The sequence below is a fragment of the Aquarana catesbeiana genome, linkage group LG06 (assembly GCF_042186555.1).
Source record: "Aquarana catesbeiana isolate 2022-GZ linkage group LG06, ASM4218655v1, whole genome shotgun sequence".
Classification (NCBI taxonomy): Eukaryota; Metazoa; Chordata; class Amphibia; order Anura; family Ranidae; genus Aquarana; species Aquarana catesbeiana.
Genome location: NC_133329.1, coordinates 105,345,208 through 105,364,087, shown reverse-complemented (window position 1 = coordinate 105,364,087; position 18,880 = coordinate 105,345,208). Strand labels below are relative to the sequence as shown.

The 18,880-nt window shown below is 43.3% G+C and overlaps 1 protein-coding gene across 1 annotated transcript in view; it reads right to left on the bottom strand.

Moving 5' to 3' along the window:
* TELO2 (telomere maintenance 2) overlaps positions 1-18,880 on the bottom strand; it is a 58,195-nt gene that overhangs the window by 28,892 nt on the left and 10,423 nt on the right. Inside the window, exons 5-11 of the mRNA XM_073636605.1 lie at positions 18,461-18,608; positions 12,124-12,226; positions 11,972-12,040; positions 1,335-1,476; positions 1,105-1,241; positions 871-971; positions 697-780 (exon numbers count right to left, since the gene is read on the bottom strand). Coding sequence (XP_073492706.1) covers positions 697-780; positions 871-971; positions 1,105-1,241; positions 1,335-1,476; positions 11,972-12,040; positions 12,124-12,226; positions 18,461-18,608 — 784 coding nt within the window. The remainder of the gene's footprint in view (positions 1-696; positions 781-870; positions 972-1,104; positions 1,242-1,334; positions 1,477-11,971; positions 12,041-12,123; positions 12,227-18,460; positions 18,609-18,880) is intronic.

Sequence of the window (18,880 nt, the reverse complement as noted above, 5' to 3'; positions counted from 1 at the left end):
GCAGCGTCCCCCAAAGAAAATTCAGAGCCTATTTACACTGGCGTATAGTAATGCGTGTTACATGCGCTGGTGCGATATGCTGCCCTTCAATCTGAATGGTACCCACACCCACCTTGCCAACAGATGTGCATTGCAGAACAGCGCAACATGTGGCAACACACTAATGAGTGTTGTGGTACGCTGCTAAAAGTAAAACATGCATTTTTTGGTGAGTTAGCGGCCCATTAATTTTTATTGGGCTGCATTAATTCAACGCTCATTGATGCACAGCATAACAGAAGTCAAAAGGCATGTGTTACCGCACTGCAACAGTGTGAATGGGCCCTCAGAGGAATAATAATTGAGGTCTTATTTTCACGCTCATACTATTGTTCTTTGGCATCAAAGCTGCCCTAAAAGTCTGCATCAAAGACCCAGCACTTACATACAGGGTCGCCATTTATCAGTAAATTCTTGGACAATTTGTAAAATCCGTGATTTTGACATCTGTCAATATATATATTCTTTTTTTTTTCACAATTCGCTTTTTAGAGAAGGATAATTGTAAACAAAGTAATGTAAAGTGAAAATATACATTTTGAAAATGTATGATTGGCAACCTTGCTTACATATAGGGACCAACGTAACCATGCACAGATCCTAATTCTGCAAATCAGCTGCATTAACAACAAATGAGCTTCCGATAATAAAACTCACCTGTCCAGTTCCGATTCTGACCCAGTATCAGTTTTTTGTCCCTCCTGGTGTTTTACCTCCTTCTTAGAGGTTGGGACTGTTGAACTATAAGGACAACATACTATCTATTACGAAGTTCTATACAACAAGACACACATACCAGCACAGCATGAAGCATTTATTAAATCTACTGACCTCTCAGATGGAGTTCTTGCGTCATCTGGAGTGTCTGACAGACAAATACATGGAGGGTTTAGTAGTGACTTCAAGCCCTTGATCTCGTCATCCTCCTCATACTGCAGGATGCAGAGGATTTGTGTACATTAGATGGGCTGTCACACTCAACTTTAAAGCCCAACTCCCAGAAGGAGTGAAGGCACGATTAGAAAGTTTGGAAACCTTGTCCAACGGTTAAACACTGGTCCCTACCTGGAAAGAAAGACTGGGACCTTCGTGATCGATTTTCTGGCTCAGGCACTCAGCCACTACCATTCCCAAAAGCCTTACTTGATGAAGAGCGCTGTCCAGGTATAAGTGAGTTCCAGAGGTCAGAGCATGCAGCATTTCTGTGCATCAGAGACAAGAGATGAGTTGGCAGTATGAAAGAAAAGAAACAGGTTACAGGAGAAGAACTGCTGCCATGTTGTACAGTCGCCTACCTTGTTTGCACCCCTCCAATTCCTCTTTATTCAGAAGACTTATGCAGATGAAGATACAACGACCAAGATGTAGCATTTGGGGGTAAGGCGTGCGTTTCACCATGCTACCTGATGACCAAACCTCCAGAAGCTCCCGCAAAACCTGTCACAAGAACAAACAATCATCTACATGCTAACTTACCACTCATAACACTCATCCTGGTTATCTGATCTATATTCTACCTTTACAGTCCTGTTTATCAGCTCAAATTTCTCAATCAATTTCCCTACCTCCACTGTCAGCAATTGTATTGTATAAAAGAACGATTTTAGGGATTTAGGTGCTAAATTGAGGAAAAGGACCTCCAAGGTAGTATTCTCAGGAATACTACCGGTACATCGAGCCACACCAGAAAGGTAGAGGGAGATTAGGGAAGTAAACAAGTGGCTGAAGAGCTGGTGTAGTAAGGAGGGGTTTGGGTTCCTGGAGGACTGGGCCGACTTCTCAGTCGGTAACCGGTACTATAGAAGGGACGAACTGCACCTAAATGAGGAGGGTGCAGATCTGCTGGGAATGAAGATGGCCAAAAAGTTAGAGGGGTTTTTAAACTAGGCGATGGGGGGGGAGGTCCAGAGACAGTGATAGCCAGCGCGGAAGATATTCCAGAGGGTAGTATTGGGGGCATTAGTGGTAGGTTAACCAAAGCACAAAAACACAAGGTGAGTATAGTAGCAAGTCCTAGTTGCAATCTTGAAACACCCAATACGAGGACAATATGCGACCGGTCTAAACTATGTGGCATGTTCACTAATGCCAGGAGCATGGCGGACAAGATGGGTGAACTAGAGATACTGTTGTACAAGGAGGATTTGGATTTTGTGGGAATTTCAGAAACCTGGTTCAACAGCTCTCATGATTGGCTGGCAAACATTCAAGGGTATACCCTATACCGCAAGGATAGAGAGGGTAAAAAAGGGGGAGGGGTATGCCTATATATCAAGAATAATGTACAAGTGAATGTGAGAGATGACATCACTAAGGGAGCTAGGGAGGAGGTGGAATCTTTATGGGTAGAGCTCCAAAGGGATGAAGCTAAGGAGAAATAATACTGGGATTATGCTATAGGCCCCCTAAAGGGAGGAAGTGGAGACAGATCTCTTATCACAAATTGGATTAGCAGCAAGGATGGGAAGTGTTATCATAATGGGGGATTTTAATTATCCAGACATAGACTGGGCGGAGGGAACCGCGCATTCATTTAAGGCTCGCCAGTTCCTTAATGTCTTGCAGGACAATTTTATGGGTCAGATGGTAGACGCACCAACTAGAAATAAAACATTACTGGATCTACTGATTACCAACAATACAGACCTGATCACAGATGTGGAAATACGGGGCAATTTAGGTAACAGCGATCACAGGTCAATTAGTTTCAGTATAAATCACACAAATAGGAAACATGAAGGGAACACAAAGACACTGAATTTCAAAAGAGCCAACTTCCCTAAACTACAAACCTTGCTAAAAGGCATAAATTGGGATAAAATATTAGGAACAAAGAATACGGAGGAGAGATGGGTTTGCTTTAAGAGCATATTAAATAAGGGCATTAGCCAATGTATCCCATTGGGTAATAAATTTAAAAGAGCAAACAAAAATCCTGGATGGCTTAACTCCAATGTAAAAATGCATATAAAAGCAAAGGAGAAGGCCTTCAAAAAATACAAGGTTGAGGGATCATCCTCAGCATTCAGACTTTATAAAGAATGCAATAAGAAATGTAAGGGTGCAATTAGGACGGCTAAGATAGAACATGAAAGACACATAGCGGAGGAGAGCAAAAAAAATCCCAAGAAATTCTTTAAGTATGTAAACAGTAAAAAAGGGAGGACAGACCATATTGGCCCCATAAAGAATGAGGAAGGACATCTGGTTACAAAGGATGGGGAGATGGCAAAGGTATTGAATTTATTCTTCTCCTTAGTCTTCACGAGTGAATCGGGGGGCTTCAGTAACCAAAACTGCAGTGTTTATCCTCATGACACAACACAGGAAGCACCTACATGGTTAACAGAGGACGGAATTAAAATTAGACTTGAGAAACTTAACATTAATAAATCACCGGGACCAGATGGCTTGCATCCGAGGGTACTTAGGGAACTCAGTCAGGTGATTGCCAGACCGTTGTTCCTAATTTTTTACAGACAGTCTATTGACTGGAATGGTACCAGCTGATTGGAGAAAAGCCAATGTAGCACCAATATTTAAAAAGGGCCCAAAAAACATCCCTGGGAATTACATACCAGTTAGCCTAACATCAATAGTATGTAAACTCTTGGAGGGGATGATAAGGGACTATATACAAGATTTTAGTAATAAGAATGATATCATTAGCAGTAATCAGCATGGATTCATGAAGAATCGTTCTTGCCAAACCAATCTATTAACCTTCTATGAGGAGGTGAGTTGCCATCTAGATAAAGGAAGGCCCGTAGACGTGGTGTATCTGGATTTTGCAAAAGCATTTGACACAGTTCCCCATAAACGTTTACTGTACAAAATAAGGTCCGTTGGCATGGACCATAGGGTGAGTACATGGATTGAAAACTGGCTACAAGGGCGTGTTCAGAGGGTGGTGATAAATGGGGAGTACTCAGAATGGTCAGGGGTGGGTAGTGGGGTTCCCCAGGGTTCTGTGCTGGGACCAATCCTATTTAATTTGTTCATAAACGACCTGGAGGATGGGATAAACAGTTCAATCTCTGTATTTGCAGACGATACTAAGCTAAGCAGGGCAATAACTTCTCCGCAGGATGTGGAAATCTTGCAAAAAGACCTGAACAAATTAATGGGGTGGGCGACTACATGGCAAATGAGGTTCAATGTAGAAAAATGCAAAATAATGCATTTGGGTGGCAAAAATATGAATGCAATCTATACACTGGGGGGGAAAACCTCTGGGGGAATCTAGGATGGAAAAGGACCTGGGGGTCCTAGTAGATGATAGGCTCAGCAATGGCATGCAGTGCCAACCTGCTGCTAATAAAGCAAACAGAATATTGGCATGTATTAAAAGGGGGATCAACTCCAGAGATAAAACGATAATTCTCCCGCTCTACAAGACTCTGGTCCGGCCGCACCTGGAGTATGCTGTCCAGTTCTGGGCACCAGTCCTCAGGAGGGATGTACTGGAAATGGAGCGAGTACAAAGAAGGGCAACAAACCTAATAAAGGGTCTGGAGGATCTTAGTTATGAGGAAAGGTTGCGAGCACTGAACTTATTCTCTCTGGAGAAGAGACGCTTGAGAGGGGATATAATTTCAATTTACAAATACTGTACTGGTGACCCCACAATAGGGATAAAACTTTTTCGCAGAAGAGAGTTTAATAAGACTCGTGGCCACTCATTACAATTAGAAGAAAAGAGGTTTAACCTTAAACTACGTAGAGGGTTCTTTACTGTAAGAGCGGCAAGGGTGTGGAATTCCCTTCCACAGGCGGTGTTCTCAGCGGGGAGCATTGATAGCTTCAAGAAACTATTAGATAATCACCTGAATGACCGCAACATACAGGGATATGTAATGTAATATTGACACATAATCACACACATAGGTTGGACTTGATGGACTTGCGTCTTTTTTCAACCTCACCTACTATGTAACTATGTATTACAATGGATTTAATACAGTGGTGCTGCCAAAAAGTGATTGAATTGGACAGAGTGCACATTGTTTGGCCAAAAATTTTCCACTCGGTCCAGTCAATTTTTAATCAACTTTTGTCAAGCCGGGTAGGGTTTGCAGGGCCACTCAGGGCATGAAATTTGGCTGATTCAGCAGGAATTGGCCAACATTTGAGCCGTCTAAGGGGGGGGCCTTGCCTCTCCACTCATACCACAGTCCCGTTTATCTAATATATTTTCCTACCCCAACACTCATATGACAGACCGGTTTCAATGTACTACCTCTCTACTAACATCTCCTATACTGTTTATCGGATCTACAGTACATGCTACCTCTCTACTCAATTATCCAACTGCCTCTCCACTGATATCTCCAACTCTTTTTAAAGAGTACATACTACATCTCCTCTCCATTTTACTTTATCAGCCATCCCATTTGACTTTCACTCCTGCAGTCCTATCTCCATCTCTGTTTATTTCAGCTACAGCCTACCTCTTGAGTCCTATTACATGTACAATTTACCCAATCTATGTTTCTTCCCGCTACTGTCCGGTCCCGATTGTCCCATCTACAGTCTACCTCTCCACCACAGGCCACATGTCTGAATTTTTAACCACAGTTCTGTTCTGATCTACAAAGAATCCCTGCGTGGTGATCTTAAAATGCAAATGCTATGCTGCATATGCAGACAGATTTTACGGTTGTGGGTTTAGTAACACTTTAATGAGGGTGGTTGGGAGATTCAACCTCCTATTTTTACCGCCCCTGACTGCCAGTATAAATTAGGCCTAAGATTTACCCCCTTTTCCTGTTTGGGTCACCGCTAATTTCTCATCTCCTGCCTGGAGGTTGTCCAGCATCAGCTAGCGTGTTGCTTCCCAGCCTTACTCTCTGGGGCTCACCACTTTCATTCGTTGTATTTCTTTTTGCAATCATAGAGGCTCAGCATTACATGTGGGTGTTACCTAGGGCAGTCTGCATGTAAATACAGCATGCCTAGGAATGCCCACACCTCTTGACACACCCACCCCATCAAGGCATTCTGATATTGCCATAGCTCCTCCAACGTGCCCTCCTATTGCTTCTATCAGAGCTGAGGGTTGCCAAGAGCAGTGCTGAGTCAGGGTGTTGTGATATTTACATTACCCTGCATGCCTCTTTCTACCAGCTATGATCTGCCTGCACTCCATAGAGAACCACAGTGATCCAGTGATGATGTCACTGGGTCTAAAATAAGATATGTAATGACAACAAAATAGTTTTATTTAAAAATTTCACTCACATATTGATGAGGAGGGGAGAGTGAGGAACCAAGAAAGGCAAAATACAAGCAGATTAAACTTTAGGGCCAGTTCACACCACATGCAGTCCAGTGCGTTTTTTTTCTTACACATAGGTATTAGGGATGCACTGATACCATTTTTTCTTAGAATGAGTACGAGTACCGATACTTTTTTTTTTAGTACTCTCCGATACCAATTACCGACACCTACTGCAACTGTTGTGTTTTAACTTCAGCTGTCAGCAATGGTACAAAGCATTGAAAAATGATTTACAAATGAAATAGATTTTTTTTTTAATGTAGCGCTTTAATGTGAAATGTGTAAATATATATGTGTAAAAATATTCACTAACACAGCAAACAAAAAAAAAAAGTTTTAATTGTTTATCATTTAAAAAATAGACGTAAACAAAAGAAAAAAAATCAGGAAAATAATAATTAAATGGAGTAAATTAAGGGTTATTAAGGGGTTAAACAGAGGAACATTTGTTCATCCCTTTGATCTGCAGATGAAGAAACAGAAATATACAAAAAGAAACAATGTTTCTTTTTATTTTAGCTTTCAGGGCTGAGCAATGTTGCTAATAAACATTGCCAGCTGCTTTTTTTTTTTTTTGACAGCTCCAATTAACCGGACTTCTTTAACACTGGGGAGACCCACTGACAGCTCAAAGAATTGAGCCTGAAAGTATCGGTTTCAGGTATCGGTGCATTTGCACGAGTACCGATACTTGTGCAAATACTCGGTATCGGCACCGATACTAGTATCGGTGCAACCCTAATAGGTATATTCTTAACCACTTGCCGACCGCCTAACGTATATATACGTCGGCAGAATGGCACGGGCAGGCAGAATCACGTACCTGTACGTGATCTGCCTCCCGCGGGCGGGGGGTCCGATCGGACCCCCCCCCGGTGCCAGCGGCGGTCGGCATTTGACTGGGAGCGTCGGGAGGCGAGGGGGAGACCATCCGATCGTGGCCCCCCCCTCGCGATCGCTCCCAGCCAATCGGAATCCTCCCCTGCCTGTGTGTAGTTTCACACAGGCGGAGGATGTGATGTCATCTCTCCTCGGCTTGCCAGTTTCCGTCCCAGCGCCGAGGAGAGAAGACATGTAAGTGCACACAACACAAACACACACAGTAGAACATGCCAGGCATACTTTACACCCCCGATCCCCCCCCCGTCACAAACTGACAGCAAGCAGTATTTTTTTTTTTTTTTCTGATTACTGCAGGGTGTCAGTTTGTGACAGTTACAGTGTTAGGGCATTGAGTATTACCCCCCTTTAGGTCTAGGATACCCCCCTAACCCCCCCTAACCAAGTTTTAACCCCTTGATCACCCCCTGTCACCAGTGTCACTAAGCGATCATTTTTCTGATCGCTGTATTAGTGTCGCTGGTGACGCTAGTTAGGAACGTAAATATTTAGGTTCGCCGTCAGCGTTTTATAGTGACAGGGACCCCCATATACTACCTAATAAATGTTTTAACCCCTTGATTGCCCCCTAGTTAACCCTTTCACCACTGATCACCGTATAACCGTTACGGGTGACGCTGGTTAGTTCGTTTATTTTTTATAGTGTCAGGGGACCCGCCGTTCATTACCTAATAAAGGTTTAGCCCCCTGATCGCCCGGCGGTGATATGTGTCGCCCCAGGCAGCGTCAGATTAGCGCCAGTACCGCTAACACCCACGCACGCAGCATACGCCTCCCTTAGTGGTATAGTATCTGTACGGATCAATATCTGATCCGATCAGATCTATACTAGTGTCCCCAGCAGTTTAGGGTTCCCAAAAACGCAGTGTTAGCGGGATCAGCCCAGATACCCGCTAGCACCTGCGTTCTTCCCCTCCGCCCGGCCCAGCCCAAGTGCAGTATCGATCGATCACTGTCACTTACAAAACACTAAACGCATAACTGCAGCGTTCACAGAGTCAGGCCTGATCCCTGCGATCGCTAACAGTTTTCTTGGTAGCGTTTTGGTGAACTGGCAAGCACCAGCCCCAGGCAGCGTCAGGTTAGCGCCAGTACCGCTAACACCCACGCACGCACCGTACACCTCCCTTAGTGGTATAGTATCTGAACGAATCAATATCTGATCTGATCAGATCTATACTAGCGTCCCCAGCAGTTTAGGGTTCCCACAAACGCAGTGTTAGCGGGATCAGCCCAGATACCTGCTAGCACCTGCGTTTTGCCCCTCCGCCCGGCCCAGCCCAGCCCAGCCCACCCAAGTGCAGTATCGATCGATCACTGACACTTACAAAACACTAAACACATAACTGCAGCGTTCGCAGAGTCAGGCCTGATCCCTGCGATCGCTAACAGTTTTTTTGGTAGCGTTTTGGTGAACTGGCAAGCACCAGCAGCCTAGTACACCCCGGTCGTAGTCAAACCAGCACTGCAGTAACACTTGGTGACATGGCGAGTCCCATAAATGCAGTTCAAGCTGGTGAGGTGGCAAGCACAAGTAGTGTCCCGCTGCCACCAAGAAGACAAACACAGGCCCGTCGTGTCCATAGTGCCCTTCCTGCTGCATTCGCCAATCCTAATTGGGAACCCACCACTTCTGCAGCGCCCGTACTTCCCCCATTCACATCCCCAACCAAATGCAGTCGGCTGCATGAGAGGCATTTTCTTTATGTCCTCCCGAGTACCCCTACCCAGCGAACCCCCCCAAAAAAGATGTCGTGTCTGCAGCAAGCGCGGGTATAGGCGTGACGCAAACAAAAATATAAAATAAAATAAAAATAGTTGTCGTTTTATTGTTCTCTCTCTCTATTCTCTCTCTATTGTTCTGCTCTTTTTTACTGTATTCTATTCTGCAATGTTTTATTGTTGTTATGTTTTATCATGTTTGCTTTTCAGATATGCAATTTTTTATACTTTACCGTTTACTGTGCTTTATTGTTAACCATTTTTTTGTCTTCAGGTACGCCATTCACGACTTTGAGTGGTTATACCAGAATGATGCCTGCAGGTTTAGGTATCATCTTGGTATCATTCTTTTCAGCCAGCGATTGGCTTTCATGTAAAAGCAATCCTAGCAGCTAATTAGCCTCTAGACTGCTTTTACAAGCAGTGGGAGGGAATGCCCCCCCCCCCCAACGTCTTCCGTGTTTTTCTCTGGCTCTCCTGTCTCAACAGGGAACCTGAGAATGCAGCCGGTGATTCAGCCAGCTGACCATAGAGCTGATCAGAGACCAGAGTGGCTCCAAACATCTCTATGGCCTAAGAAACCGGAAGCTACGAGCATTTTATGACTTAGATTTCGCCGGATGTAAACAGCGCCATTGGGAAATTGGGAAAGCATTTTATCACACCGATCTTGGTGTGGTCAGATGCTTTGAGGGCAGAGGAGAAATCTAGGGTCTAATAGACCCCAATTTTTGCAAAAAAGAGTACCTGTCACTACCTATTGCTATGATAGGGGATATTTACATTCCCTGAGATAACAATAAAAATGATTTAAAAAAAAAAAATGAAAGGAACAGTTTAAAAATAAGATAAAAAAATAATAATAAAGCACCCCTGTCCCCCCTGCTCTCGCGCTAAGGCGAACGCAAGCGTCGGTCTGGCGTCAAATGTAAACAGCAATTGCACCATGCATGTGAGGTATCACCGCGAACGTCAGATCGAGGGTAGTAATTTTAGCAGTAGACCTCCTCTGTAAATCTAAAGTGGTAACCTGTAAAGGCTTTTAAAGGCTTTTAAAAATGTATTTAGTTTGTCGCCACTGCACGTTTGTGCGCAATTTTAAAGCATGTCATGTTTGGTATCCATGTACTCGGCCTAAGATCATCTTTTTTATTTCATCAAACATTTGGGCAATATAGTGTGTTTTAGTGCATTAAAATTTAAAAAAGTGTGTTTTTTCCCCAAAAAATGCGTTTGAAAAATCGCTGCGCAAATACTGTGTGAAAAAAAAAAAATGAAACACCCACCATTTTAATCTGTAGGGCATTTGCTTTAAAAAAATATATAATGTTTGGGGGTTCAAAGTAATTTTCTTGCAAAAAAAAATTATTTTTTTATGTAATCAAAAAGTGTCAGAAAGGGCTTTGTCTTCAAGTGGTTAGAAGAGTGTGCGATGTGTGACGTAAGCTTCTAGATGTTGTGCATAAAATGCCAGGACAGTTCAAAACCCCCCCAAATGACCCCATTTTGGAAAGTAGACACCCCAAGCTATTTGCTGAGAGGCATGTCGAGTCCATGGAATATTTTATATTGTGACACAAGTTGCGGGAAAGAGACAATTTTTTATTTTTTTTATTTTTTTTTGCGCAAAGTTGTCACTAAATGATATATTGCTCAAACATGCCATGGGAATATGTGAAATTACACCCCAAAATACATTCTGTTGCTTCTCCTGAGTACGGGGATACCACATGTGTGAGACTTTTTGGGAGCCTAGCCGCGTACGGGACCCCGAAAACCAAGCACCGCCTTCAGGCTTTCTAAGGCCGTAAATTTTTGATTTCACTCTTCACTGCCTATCACAGTCTCGGAGGCCATGGAATGCCCAGGTGGCAAAAAACCCCCCCCAAATGACCCCATTTTGGAAAGTAGACACCCCAAGCTATTTGCTGAGAGGTATAGTGAGTATTTTGCAGACCTCACTTTTTGTCACAAAGTTTTGAAAATTGAAAAAAGAAAAAAAAAAATTTTTTCTCGTCTTTCTTTATTTTCAAAAACAAATGAGAGCTGCAAAATACTCACCATGCCTCTCAGCAAATAGCTTGGGGTGTCTACTTTCCAAAATGGGGTCATTTTGGGGGGGTTTGTGCCACCTGGGCATTCCATGGCCTCCGAAACTGTGATAGGTAGTGAGGAGTAAAATCAAAAATGTACGCCCTTAGAAATCCTGAAGGCACTGATTGGTTTTCGGGGCCCCGTACGCGGCTAGGCTCCCAAAAAGTCCCACACATGTGGTATCCTCGTACTCAGGAGAAGCAGCTAAATGTATTTTGGGGTGCAATTCCACATATGCCCATGGCCTGTGTGAGCAATATATCATTTAGTGACAACTTTTTGTAATGTTTTTTTTTTTTTTTTTTTTTTTTTTGTCATTATTCAATCACTTGGGACAAAAAAAATGAATATTCAATGGGCTCAACATGCCTCTCAGCAAATTCCTTGGGGTGTCTACTTTCCAAAATGGGGTCATTTGTGGGGGTTTTGTACTGCCCTGTCATTTTAGCACCTCAAGAAACGACATAGGCAGTCATAAATTAAAGGCTGTGTAAATTCCAGAAAATGTACCCTAGTTTGTAGGCGCTATAACTTTTGCGCAAACCAATAAATATACACTTATTGACATTTTTTCTACCAAAGACATGTGGCCGAATACATTTTGGCCTAAATGTATGACTAAAATTGAGTTTATTGGATTTTTTTTAGAACAAAAAGTAGAAAATATCATTTTTTTTCAAAATTTTCGGTCTTTTTCCGTGTATAGCGCAAAAAATAAAAACGGCAGAGGTGATCAAATACCATCAAAAGAAAGCTCTATTTGTGGGAAGAAAAGGACGCAAATTTTGTTTGGGTACAGCATTGCATGACCGCGCAATTAGCAGTTAAAGCGACGCAGTGCCGAATTGTAAAAAGTGCTCTGGTCAGGAAGGGGGTAAAACCTTCCGGGGCTGAAGTGGTTAATTTGCAACAAAAATATCCACTACTCATACCCACCTTAATCAACAATGCCCGGCGACTATTTTCCATAGCCAGATATCCCAGAATAGTTTGCAGCATCTCGTTCTGCACAAGAACAAGAAAAGAGCCATTTTACATACAATTACCACTGTGATTTCTATCAAAGTAAGTTGCAAGCTCACATTTACCTTGTGACCATACTGCAGGAACAGCAGCTTCTGGGTGACAATGAACTGAGTCTTCTTATTTTTCAAAACCAGATCACCCAGCAACTGGGAAAGAGCAGAAGGTCTAAGAATAACACAAAGTATATAATAAAGATTTGAGCATTAAAAAAAAAGGAACAGGTTTGCATAGATATAAGATGAACTCTGGGCAGACAATACACAACACCAATTAATCCAGCTCAATAATTCATGAAATATATGTTTAAAAAAGGGACCATTCACATCAGATGCATTGGCACATTTCAAAGTATGCCAAAGCTAGGACCTGTAAAAGAAGGTATGTGAATGGGAGAAGTTCACATCGGTGCCCTGATATGCACCGGTTTGCAGCAGGAAAAAAAAGTAGAGCAAGCCCAACTTTGTTTAAGTACTTAAAACGCACATGAAAATAACAGGTCAACACAAGTTTGTCTCCTTTGTCATGCCACAGACCCTTCGCATGTTCCAAGGAGGCAGGAGAAAAGAGCATGATAGACCGTAACACAGCATACCAATTTTGGTTACACTGATACTGTTTTTTTTACCGGCAAGTACGAGTACCAATACTTTTGGTCAAGTACTCGCTGATATGGATTCCTTTGCGGTGCGATTTGAGCCCATAAAAAATAAATGGGTTCAATTCGCACTGCAAAGAATCGCATGCAATTTGAACAGGAATGCAGTGCGATTCCTATCTGAATCGCAGGCTGAAGTCACTATGAGAAGCCTGGGTTCACACAGGAGCGGTGCGGAGACTGCATGCGATTCAGACAGGAATCGCATCACATTCCTGTTGAAATCGCATGTGATACTTTGCAGTGTGATTTGAGCCCATTCATTTTTTTATGGGCTCATATTGCACCGAAAAGGTATCAGTTTCAGGTATTGGAGCATTTGCACAGGTATTCGTGCAAATGCTCAGTAACGGCACCAATACCGGTATCCGTGCAACCCTAATACCAATGCACATCAGTGTGCATCACATGTGTTTACCTGCGCTCAACAGGGTGGATATCAATTATTATTATTTTTTTAATCTAAAAAAATCTATTTTTTTTTATTTAAATCAGATTTTTTTTATTTTTTCAATTTTTTTTAAATAAAAAATCTAAAGATAGTTTTCTATTTAAGATATATTAATAACTTAGTTTATTCAGCATGAAATGGAGCTTAGTTATGTAGCATGAGGCTGTATATTCTGCAATATGTACATTTTTGTTAAACGCATTCAATTAATCCAAGCTCTGCAAGCTGAGATAACATGCACTGCATTGATGCATTCACACAATTTCACAGTAACCATGAGATAAAACAAAGTTCAGGGATATTCCTTTATCCTAGGGATGCACCGAATGGGTTTTTTGGTGCCGAAACCAATACAGAAAATAAATCTTCCTTGATCCCGAAAACCAAAACCGATACCGAAAGTGACTGTTTTAAAAAATATTTTTATACAGGAGATGGTCAGCGACTGGGGACATTTTACAGGAGATGGTCAGAGACTGCAGAGATGGTACAGGAGATGGTCAGAGACTGCAGACATGGTACAGGAGATGGTCAGAGACTGACGACATGGTACAGGAGATGGTCAGAGACTGACGACATGGTACAGGAGATGGTCAGAGACTGACGACATGGTACAGGAGATGGTCAGAGACTGACGACATGGTACAGGAGATGGTCAGAGACTGACGACATGGTACAGGAGATGGTCAGAGACTGACGACATGGTACAGGAGATGGTCAGAGACTGACGACATGGTACAGGAGATGGTCAGAGACTGACGACATGGTACAGGAGATGGTCAGAGACTGACGACATGGTACAGGAGATGGTCAGAGACTGACGACATGGTACAGGAGATGGTCAGAGACTGACGACATGGTACAGGAGATGGTCAGAGACTGACGACATGGTACAGGAGATGGTCAGAGACTGACGACATGGTACAGGAGATGGTCAGAGACTGACGACATGGTACAGGAGATGGTCAGAGACTGACGACATGGTACAGGAGATGGTCAGAGACTGACGACATGGTACAGGAGATGGTCAGAGACTGACGACATGGTACAGGAGATGGTCAGAGACTGACGACATGGTACAGGAGATGGTCAGAGACTGACGACATGGTACAGGAGATGGTCAGAGACTGACGACATGGTACAGGAGATGGTCAGAGACTGACGACATGGTACAGGAGATGGTCAGAGACTGACGACATGGTACAGGAGATGGTCAGAGACTGACGACATGGTACAGGAGATGGTCAGAGACTGACGACATGGTACAGGAGATGGTCAGAGACTGCAGAGATGGTACAGGAGATGGTCAGAGACTGCAGACATGGTACAGGAGATGGTCAGAGACTGCAGACATGGTACAGGAGATGGTCAGAGACTGCAGACATGGTACAGGAGATGGTCAGAGACTGCAGACATGGTACAGGAGATGGTCAGAGACTGCAGACATGGTACAGGAGATGGTCAGAGACTGCAGACATGGTACAGGAGATGATCAGAGACTGCAGACATGGTACAGGAGATGATCAGAGACTGCAGACATACTACAGGAGATGGTCAGAGACTGCAGACATACTACAGGAGATTGTCAGAGACTGCAGACATACTACAGGAGATTGTCAGAGACTGCAGACATACTACAGGAGATTGTCAGAGACTGCAGACATGGTACAGGAGATGATCAGAGACTGCAGACATGGTACAGGAGATGGTCAGAGACTGGGGACATACTACAGGAGATGATACAAGAGATCAATGCAGCCTCAGCAGTGCCCGTCAGATGCAGGCAACCAGTGTCCCCAGTAGGGCAGCCAGTGTCCCCATTGCAGCGTAGCCAGTGTCCCCATTGCAGCCAGTGTCCCCAGCAGGGCAGCCAGTGTCTCCACTGCAGCGTAGCCAGTGTCCCCAGTAGTGTAGCCAGTGTCCCCATTGCAGCCATTGAAGGGGAAGGAGAGCCACCGACTCTTTGATTACAGCGCCGGGAACATCACAGCTTTCATTTCAATAGCTGTGTGTTCCCCGCTGCACGCCGTCACATACAGCCCCTCCCACTTGTCCGGGGAACTTTGATAGACAGATCACCCGTCCCAGGAGTGGACAAAATTGCAAATCTATGTACACTACAAACTGTATGATTGAAATCGGTTCTAACATTGCTGTTTACTAACCTGACAGCTTATTATTCTAAATAGGAAACCTTCATTTTGTTTGCAAACATTAAAGATTCTAACTACCAGCAAGAATAAGTGCTTACATTTAAAGCGCACCTGTCATTTCAGATCCATCATGGCAGTGCCTGTTAGCGGGCATCCACTCACCTGCCGCCACCACGTCCCTCACCTTGTTGTGTCACTGCTGTATCACCAGCCGTCCTATTAAAGTGAATGGGACTGTCGGTGAGTCAGCAGCGGGTCAGAAGAGGAGCCGCTGCAGGACAGAAATGACAGTTGCACTTTAAAAATTATGATTTAAAATCAAGTTGATCCATCCTGGTGCTCAATGCAAACTTTGAGGTGTGTATTGATCCCGTTAAAGAAGACTTCATCCGGGCTTGTGAAAATTAAAAAGTCAGCAGCTAAAAAACCTGTAGGCCCCTTTGTTTTTAAATTTTGCTTAGTAACTGTTAAAACCTTTTTGATCTCCTTTGTGCATGTGTGTGTAGAGGGATCTGAGTAGCGGCAAGTATGTTCTTTGATTACTGGTGTATTTCTGTTGCTTGATATGTATTACTGATGTCCACATATTTCCCTACTTATACGTTTATATAAGGTGGTTGCTACTCTTTAGAACTGTATTGAGGGAACGTACGACCAGTAACGATTTTTTTGTGATGGTAGGGTTGGGGTGAATTGTTCCGATGGAAGTAACATCACTCTTGCCTTGGCAAAGATTAAAAGGAAGTGAGAGCAGGTAAAAAAAAAAAAAAAAAGTCTGCAAATTAGTTGGAGGCTGGGAAAAGGAAAGCAATCAAAGCTGCTTTAAAGCGGTTGTATACCCTCCCGCATGCGCTCGGGAGTCTTCTTTCCGGCAAGGTCTGGCAGCGTCTGCTGGACCTTCAGCCGGGTATTCACAGCGCATGCGTTGCTGATGTCAGCGGCTGCATGCAAAGTGATTATCTCTTAAACCATACAGGTAAAAATAAAAAAAGTGGGTATACCACTTTAAGTACAGTGCCTTGAAAAAATATTCATACCCCCTTGAAATATTCTACATTTTGTCATGTTACAACCAAAAACAAATGTATTTATTTGGGATTTTATGTGATAGACCAACACAAAGTGGCACATAATTGTGAAGTGGAAAGAAAATGATAAATGGTTTTCAATTTTATTACAAATATGTGAAAAGTGTGGGGTGCATTTGTATTCAGCCCCCTGAGTCAATACTTTGTAGAACCACCTTTCACTGCAATTACAGCTGTTATGCCGCGTACACACGGTCGGACTTTTCATCTACAAAAGTCCAACGGACGCCGACGGACTAAAGCTGGCTGGTAATCCGATCGTGTGTGGGCTTCTCCGGACTTTCAGCAGACTTTTTCAGCCTCAAATCCGACGGACTTTAGATTTGAAACATGCTTCAAATCTTTACGTCATAACTACGACGGACCCCGAAATCCGCTCGTCTGTGTGCTAGTCCGACGGACAAAAACCCATGCTAGGGCAGCTATTGGCTACTGGCTATGAACTTCCTTATTTTAGTCCGGTGTACGTCATCACGTACGAATCCGTCGGACTTTTGTGTGGTCGTGTGTAGGCAAGTCCGTTCGTTAGAAAGTCTGCTGCAAGTCCGCCGAAAGTCCGCCGGAAGTCCGCCGGAAGTCTGTCGGACAGGCTGTCGGACTTTTGTAGACGAAAAGTCCGACCGTGTGTACGCGGCATAAGTCTTTTCCAGTCTCTACCAGCTTTGCACATCTAGAGAGTGACATTTTTGCCCATTCTTCTTTACAAAATAGCTCAAGCTCAGTCAGGTTGGATGGAGAGCGTCTGTGAACAGCAATTTTCAAGTCTTGCCACAGATCCTCAATTGGATTTAGGTGTGTTCAGGGTGATGTGCAGTGTTAGTTTTCCGCCACACATAGCGTTTTACTTTTAGGTCAAAAAGTTCAATTTTGGTCTCATCTGACCAGAGCACCTTCTTTCACATATTTGCTGTGTCCCTCACATGGCTTCTCGCAAACTGCAAACGGGACTTCTTATGGCTTTCTTTCAACAATGACTTTCTTCTTGCCACTCTTCCATAAAGCCAAGATTTGTGGAGTGCACGACTAATAGTTGTCCTGTGGACAGATTCTCCCACCTGAGCTGTGGATCTCTGCAGCTCCTCCAGAGTTATCATGGGCCTCTTGGCTGCTTCTCTGATTAATGCTCTGTCTTGTTAGACATTGACATTTTATGTCTTGGTAGATTTGCAGTTGTGTCATACTCTTTCCATTTTCAGGTGATGGATTGAACAGTGCTCCGTGAGATGTTCAAAGGTTGGGATAATTTTTTTATAATCTAACCCTGCTTTAAACTTCTCAACTTTATCCCTGACCTGTCTGGTGTGTTCCTTGGCCTTCATGATGCTGTTTGTTCACTAAGGTTCTCTAACAAACCTCTGAGGGCTTCACAGAACAGCTGTATTTATACTGAGATTAAATTACACACAGGTGGACTATATTTACTAATTAGGTGACTTCTGAAGGCAATTGGTTCCACTAGATTTTGGTTAGGGGTATCAAGAGTAAAGGGGGCTGAATACAAATGCACACCACACTTTTCAGATAATTATTTTTTTTTTAAATCGAAAACCATTTATCATTTTCCTTCCACTACACAATTATGTGCCACTTTGTGTTGGTCTATCACATAAAATAGATTGATGTTTTTGGTTGTAACATGACAAAATGTGGAAAATTTCAAAGGGGTGTGAATACTTTTTCAAGCCACTGTACCTGAATTTGCCTTGCTATTATCCTCCTGTCATCCCCTGCACAGCAGAAATTTCCATGTCCATTCACACCATATTCATGATATCCCCAGGTGGAAAATAGCTAGACAGGAACTACAGGGCTTTGTCTTGAAAGTCAGTCCTTCCTCCCAAAATAAATCTAATATTCTACCACAGTCACCCAATAGAACTAGTTTGTACGGAGGCTGTGTAACCTCCCAATATGTTTTTGGATTATAACCAGTATAGCAGGGGAAATCTAGGCATGTGGAGGACATACAAACCTAGTTCAGATAACCTGATAATTCCTGTTGGAATCTGCAGCCAACATGACAACAGAACAACACACAAGAGAAGACATTACCCAGGTGCCATTTGTGCAAGCCCAGTCACCACCGGCTCCATCCACCTGTCAGGGACAGACTCCATCAGTCTCCAGCAAATCCTCTGCCAGATGCAATCTGATTGGACCAGGGCAGTCAAACGTGGCAACAGAACTGAAAACAGCTCCCCTGTAAATAAACAAGAGAATGTGCACCATTATTGTTAACACACTGGTATGTATTTCAAGTCTATCTGAAATCTAACGCACGTAAAAACCCCAACAACGGACTTCTCTTATTTGCTCCCTTTGCTTCCGGAAATAGACCATTAACAGTGTTCTATTACAGTGGTCATCAACCCTGTCCTCAGGGCCCACCAACAGGCCAGGTTTGCTGCTCAGTGATTGCAGTATTCTAGTCTGCATCTCCTCAAGGTAATACATAAGACCTGGTCTGTTAGT